This window comes from Biomphalaria glabrata, chromosome 7 (genome assembly GCF_947242115.1).
Source record: "Biomphalaria glabrata chromosome 7, xgBioGlab47.1, whole genome shotgun sequence".
NCBI classification, from domain to species: domain Eukaryota; kingdom Metazoa; phylum Mollusca; class Gastropoda; family Planorbidae; genus Biomphalaria; species Biomphalaria glabrata.
Window position 1 is genome coordinate 17,609,857 of NC_074717.1, and position 6,363 is coordinate 17,616,219.

The following is a 6,363-nucleotide window of genomic DNA, read 5'->3' on the forward strand; positions in this document are numbered from 1 at the left end:
ATTTCTTTTCTAATTGTATGTACACTAGGATTGATATGATCAATGTGTTTTAATCTGGGTTTTTTTAATTTATATTTATTTTCATTCTACATTTGAACATTTTGTTTTCATTTTAAGATTCATAGCTTTAAGTTTAGTTTTAAAATCCTCCAAAGTGAAGCATGTTCTCTAGATCTGTTTTGTGTTGGAGAGATATTGTTTTCATTGGTTTTATAACATATTACCTTCACTGGGTCAGCATGTTTTAGTTCTTGATTTTAACCTTCACTGTACTGCTGTTTGTCAATACCTAGATGTAAGTGAACTAGAGAAAAGTCCAGTCATCTCTACCCCAAATGAAGGTATAGTCTATGACTCAGCTACACTCAGATTGCCTGTAAAGGAGAAAATCAAAAGAATAAGTCAGGCAATGGAGAACAGAGATAGTTCTAGCCAGTTATCACACAGTACCAGTCCTAGCCAGTCCTCACTTGTAGCTTGTACTAAAGATAGTCTAACATCTGAAGGTATGTCTTCTTACAAACCTGATCTACATTAGAACAGTTGACTACTATTAATTAATTAGTTTTTCTCCACTAAGAGGTTTGATTCCTGGTGTTGACAAATGAGGAAAAACAAACATAAAAGAACATTGGAAAAAGTCTCAAGCTAGACACTAGCTCTTGAAGAGTGCTTGCTACAGAAGTAGCTGTTCAAATGCTTCATTTTTTTTATATAACTACATACTGGGAATTTTTTTTTTTGCTTGTTTAAATTTGTTTTTCTTTTATGAAAATAACCATTTTTATTTTAACTATTTAAGATGAAGATATTTTAATGTATCTAGAGTTTGTTCACTGAATAGAGGGAACTACTAGACAATCTAAATGTCAATGTTTAGATTTCATTCCAATTCATTTATTATGGTCTAACTACTAGACAATCTAAATGTCAATGTTTAGATTTCATTCCAATTCATTTATTATGGTCTTTAGTTTATTATTAGTATTACTGATTATTACATGAAAGATTAGCCTGTGCCATTCTGAATAAAACATAAAATGCTTAATGTACATTTAATGGAAGTCTGTTAGGCAGGTTTGCAGGATAATATTAATCTTTTAACAATTTTTAAATTAAATGAAACACCATACATAGATTAAGTGATGCTGATGATAAAGCTTGACTTTGCACAGCTATTAAAAAATTAAACAATTTTTTTATATCTTGTTATTCCAGACTTTAAGGTAAGACTTTCTGAATCTAATGAAGTTTAATCCAACATTTCTAGGTTGTTTTCCTTGATAAAGTTGACTTCATTGTTCTAATGCCAAACTTATTTTGTGTGTGAAATGTGCAAAATAGCAGGCCCATATTTAATCCAGAAATATCCTAAATGCTTCACATTTATGAAACAAAAAGTGAATGTTTTTTGACTACTTTGTTTATCTTGGTCTACCTTATCTATATATGTAGTCATCTATATATGTAGTCATCTATAGATTCAAAATAGAGCATTCATTGCCTTGTAGATTTTCTAATTCATTTTCGTGTTTCTTTTAATTCCCTCAATTTACTTAGTTGAACATAATAAGAAAATGCATGTGTCCTTTCTTTTCATTAATACTTACGTATAACTGCATTAATTATGTGAATGAAAAAAGAATAACCAATGTTATGTAACACTTTACTGTTGATAGTTTACATACCAGCAATGTTCTTGTTTGAAATAACAGTTGGAAATGCGTTATTTGAGTATTTTTGTTTAAAGAAAACAGAGTGCCTACCTATCTCTCCCTTTTTTAAAAATGTGTATGATAAACAAAACACCAATACTTGGTTAAGAAGATTATTGTATAATAGCTTACATTTTAACCCTTGCTCTTCAGAATTATTTTCCATGTTTCAAGGGAGTATACCCATATTAAGATGAAACATTTATTTGTTTGTTATCAGAAAACATTATATTTGGTAGGCTATGTAGAATTTCATGCATTTTTTCATCTAAAACATAAAAAGGTAATAGTATATATTATACCGCCCACACCTGATCTGGTTTGTTCTGTGGTCTTAATGTAGCCAATAGGCTCATAAACCTACACTCAGTAGCTCTACCATTGCAAATTATTATTAAGCCAAAAAATAATTACTTAGTTTCTATGGTCTCTTATCATTGCTGTAATAGAAAGAACACCAAATTGTTTGGGATGTTCTGGAGAGGAAGTAAAGAAACAAAATTCACTGAACTATATATTATTATTTTTTTTTATATATTTGCTTAATTAAGCACTATAGTTTAGGGTTAGGTTTGGTAAGATCAAACTGTAAGGTGTAGAGTTAGGGATAGGTTTAGGCTAAGGTTTAGGGTTACAAGTTAAAGGGTTAGGGTTAGAATTAGATTCAGGGTTTGGTTAAGGTTAAGTGCTAGGTTTAGGATTAGATTTAGTGTTAGATTTATGAATAGGTTAAGGTTTATTGATAAGTTTAGGGTTAGGTTTATGATTAGAGATAGGTTTAGTGATAGGTTTAGGGTAACCCTAACCCTAAATCAAACCCTAAACCTATAACCTTAGCCTTAAATCTAAGGCGACAGAAAGAACCAGATCAGGCGTGGACGGTATAATATATACTATTACCCAAAAAAATGTAACATTTACTTTTGAATTTTGAAATAAAAATTGACTGACTAAATACTTTTTCAAGTCTCATAAATGTAAATTAGATCCAAAAGGAAAAAAAACATTATTTTATTGTGATTTTTACACAAATGGAAAACTGAAGCTCATTATCACATGTCATGTCAATGAATAAAAAGCATGATTAAAAAAAAATATCAAAGTAACTGCTTTCAGTACTTTGTTCTCAGTTAAAGGCCAAAGAAAAAAAATAAAAAAATTGCATAGTCAACACAAGGATAAAGATTAAATTTAGTTGAAATACAAGATTAAAAAGATAAAGGATAGAAAAAAAAAACTACTTTTCATTTGAAAATCTTCAAATCAACAATGAGAACATAGTTTCAGAGACAAAGAGCTAAAAAGAAATGAGTTGAAAAAGTTAATTTAAAGATAGAAACTGATAATGAATAATCTTCAAACAAAGAAGCAACCCCTCCTATTTGAATATGTCCAACAGAAATAATTTCAACACTTGTTTATTAAATTTTACTTACACATTTTATCCTCTTACTCAGAACTGAATGCTTCTCTAAGGTCATCCAATAGTTCTAGCAGCAGAAGTTCTGGAGAACAACTAGTGGCAGAGAAACAAAAGGATGATCTTCACAAGAGGGAGAGTGAAAACAATAATGATGAAATCATGGTCTAGTTGAACTACACTTTGGATACTTCAGAGCTAAGTGTCATGTCTTCTTCATTGTGTTCACAGCTTGATGTGTACATGGCTACATGGCCTGATATGTAAATAGATGGTTCTATTGCAATGATCCAATTGAAAACTTTTTTTTGTTTTACTTGTTGTTTACTTACTGTTCAATGTAGCTGCATTTAAATTTGTTTTTGTTCAATCAAATTCAGAAATTTTCTGAACATTTTTACTAACTGCTGTGACTTTGTAATAGTCCAAAGTTTCCTTTGGCTCTTCATGCAATGTTTGTTCAACTTTTCATAAGATGTACACAACTAAAAATCTTCCATCCTATTGCTATAACTCCATTGAAAGTTCATCATATTGCTCTATAACTCCAGTGAAAGTTCATCATATTGGTCTATAACTCCAGTGAAAGTTCAAGTCTCTTCATATTTGTAACAAAATAGTATGCATTGTAGGGGGAAACAACTGGAATGAGAATTAGGAGGCAGTCATCTTGACCTACCAACAAGTGAAAACATTGCATCTTGTGGACAGTTGCAAACCAAACAAATGACTATGCTGCTTAAAGAGTGATGGAAATCCTTTTAAATATTTAAGAATGTCAGTTCATTCTTAGTAGTACTTAAAAAATGTGTTGTTGTTTTTTTCTCTTCAAATATTTGTTAATCAAATTAATTCATTTAATATTTTCTTGCTAACAAATCCTATGTTGCAGTCCTGTTTTTTTTATTTATATTTTTGCTTTATGCATTAAATTATGCAAGTCAACTCTGCTGCCAGAAAAGTGCCAGACAATTTTTGTTGAGTCTTTCTACATTGGTTTCATTTATATTCATTTGCTTTCTTAGGGTTGTCTATTCTCAGCCCTACAAAGAAAGCAATAAATAATTGTATACTTTGTAATATTTGTCTATTATACATCACAATGATTGTAATATAACATTTCAGATCCTGATTAATTCATGAAAAATCTATGTCCATGTTTTTTCAGAACTTGCTGGCATCAGTGTGAGCCTTTTTAAAAATGTATTTTAGACCAAGTTTTAAAACCATCACAACTTCACTGTTGTGCAACAAAAACTTGTTGATCTAAACCTTGGATGGCTTTCATATTATATTCATTCATCTAAAGATTCCCTGCACCTACTAAATGTATAGCTGTTATCTATAAATATCTTGTGACCAGGTGAACAATGATCCTATTCTCTCTGTCAGTTACTGTTCAACCTTGTGATATGTGTGGTGCAGTTTCAATACACAGAGCCATGACATTTTGAAATAAACTTAATATGTATGTACTCTACGTTTAGCACAACATATACCCAGATACATCTAACTGTTAATGAAGAACTGATTCTGATTTGGTTTAACTAATGTTGTGAAAGTTTGGATCTGTAGCACTTAAGGTTGTCTTGTTTTTAAATCACATAGTGTCATTTTTCATGAGCATACAAATTAATCATTCCACTTTTATTTGAAAGCTGACATTGGACTTTTGAAATTAAACGCTGAAAAATTTCTATTGTTTGTCATATGTTTCTCTTTAGTGAAATACAATGAAAAGAAATGAGATCTGTGTTTCTTGATTGGATCATCTATTTACTGCACTTTCAGAACTTGCTAAACTTGACTAGTATTGGCCAACAGTTTGCTAGGGTAGTCTGAAAATTAATTTCTAGCTAGTAAAAAAAAACAATGTTAAGTTTTCAGTTTTTATTGACATTTTCATAACCAAGTCTTTATTTATATGTGTTAAATTAATATCTTTCTCTCTCTCTCTCTCTATATATATATATTTATATATATATAGTTTGATTTTTTTTTTATGTTTTTTTTTCTGTTTATTTTAACTTAATTAAATAAAAGAAAAATCAAATAACATTTAAGCAATTAAATGATTTTACCATTTAAAAAATTTGGGGGGAAATTATTGTCTTCACATAAACCAATGTCAGTCTATTATAGTGTAGAATAATTATCTTTATCAGTTAATAGTAAATCTTCTATAGTGTACAATATTTCTGACTACAATTAATATAATCTATTAACATTTTTGATATTTTGAAGAATATTAATATTTTGAAATGTTTTTATATTTAGTTTCATTTTTAATTTTCTTAAGATTTTTTTTTTTCATTTAATTACTGTGTATTTTTTTTACTATTTATTTACTTTTTTTTATTTTGAACATTTTCATTCAGACAACTATCTGCAATACATAACTTATGATCTTAGAATGTGTTGTTCAGGTCCTGTTGAAGTCATTCAAACATTTAAAAAAAACAATTGTTTCCTTCAGGTTTATTCAGTTTTTGTTTCCACCCTATGACTTGTGATAAAATGTATTTATTGTTTTTAAAATACCAGGTTTGTTTTTGGCCTAACCAGATAAATTTAAATTAGAATCATGCTTTTTCCCTGTTTGAATACCTTAGTGAAAGATTCAAATTTGGTACACACTTCTAAATCTATATCTGAGATAGTAGTTAGTCCATCTCCTATTTCAATACAAATGGCTTTTATTTATGCTATGAAATGTTATTTTTAAAACAGAACCAATCAAATAATTCTATTAATAGATCTGATTTTTTTTTTAACTTCTTGAAAAATGACATTTCATTTTTATAGTTGAACTGAACTTTTTGTTCATTTAATGTTTTTAGAAGGATGCACTTCTGTTTTGACTTTTGTCAAACATGATTTATTGTTGCCTTATATTCATTGTGTCTAATGATTTGATGCTTGCTACAAGTGAGTGATTCATGTGATTAGTTCCACCCAGTACATAGGAGCATAATGTTTTCTTCAAAGCATACTGTGCTATGATTGAATAGTTTCTTTAAATATAAATTCTATACTATCTCAAATAAAATGATACAAACAAGAATGCCTTGTTTTGAATTGTGCTATAAGACTAAAGGAATTTAGACAATAAAATCTGTACCATACTTCCATACATTCTTTATAAGTCAGTCACAAAGGATGACTAGTATCATAACTAGCTACAAAGAGATGTAGAAATCACAAAAAAATAAATCCATAAGGAACACA

General features: G+C 29.1%; 1 protein-coding gene across 4 annotated transcripts in view; it reads left to right on the forward strand.

Moving 5' to 3' along the window:
• LOC106079314 (F-actin-uncapping protein LRRC16A-like) overlaps positions 1–6,199 on the forward strand; it is a 48,263-nt gene extending 42,064 nt beyond the window's left edge. For 2 of the 4 annotated variants that reach the window (XM_056036330.1, XM_056036331.1), the window contains 2 exons: positions 294–506; positions 3,173–6,199. In XM_056036330.1, coding sequence (XP_055892305.1) covers positions 294–506; positions 3,173–3,306 — 347 coding nt within the window. In that variant the 3' untranslated portion in view covers positions 3,307–6,199. Of the gene's footprint in view, positions 1–293; positions 507–3,172 lie in introns of those variants that run through there. The other 2 variants (XM_056036332.1, XM_056036333.1) reach the window with 2 other exon arrangements.
• The last annotated feature ends 164 nt before the right edge of the window (positions 6,200–6,363 follow it).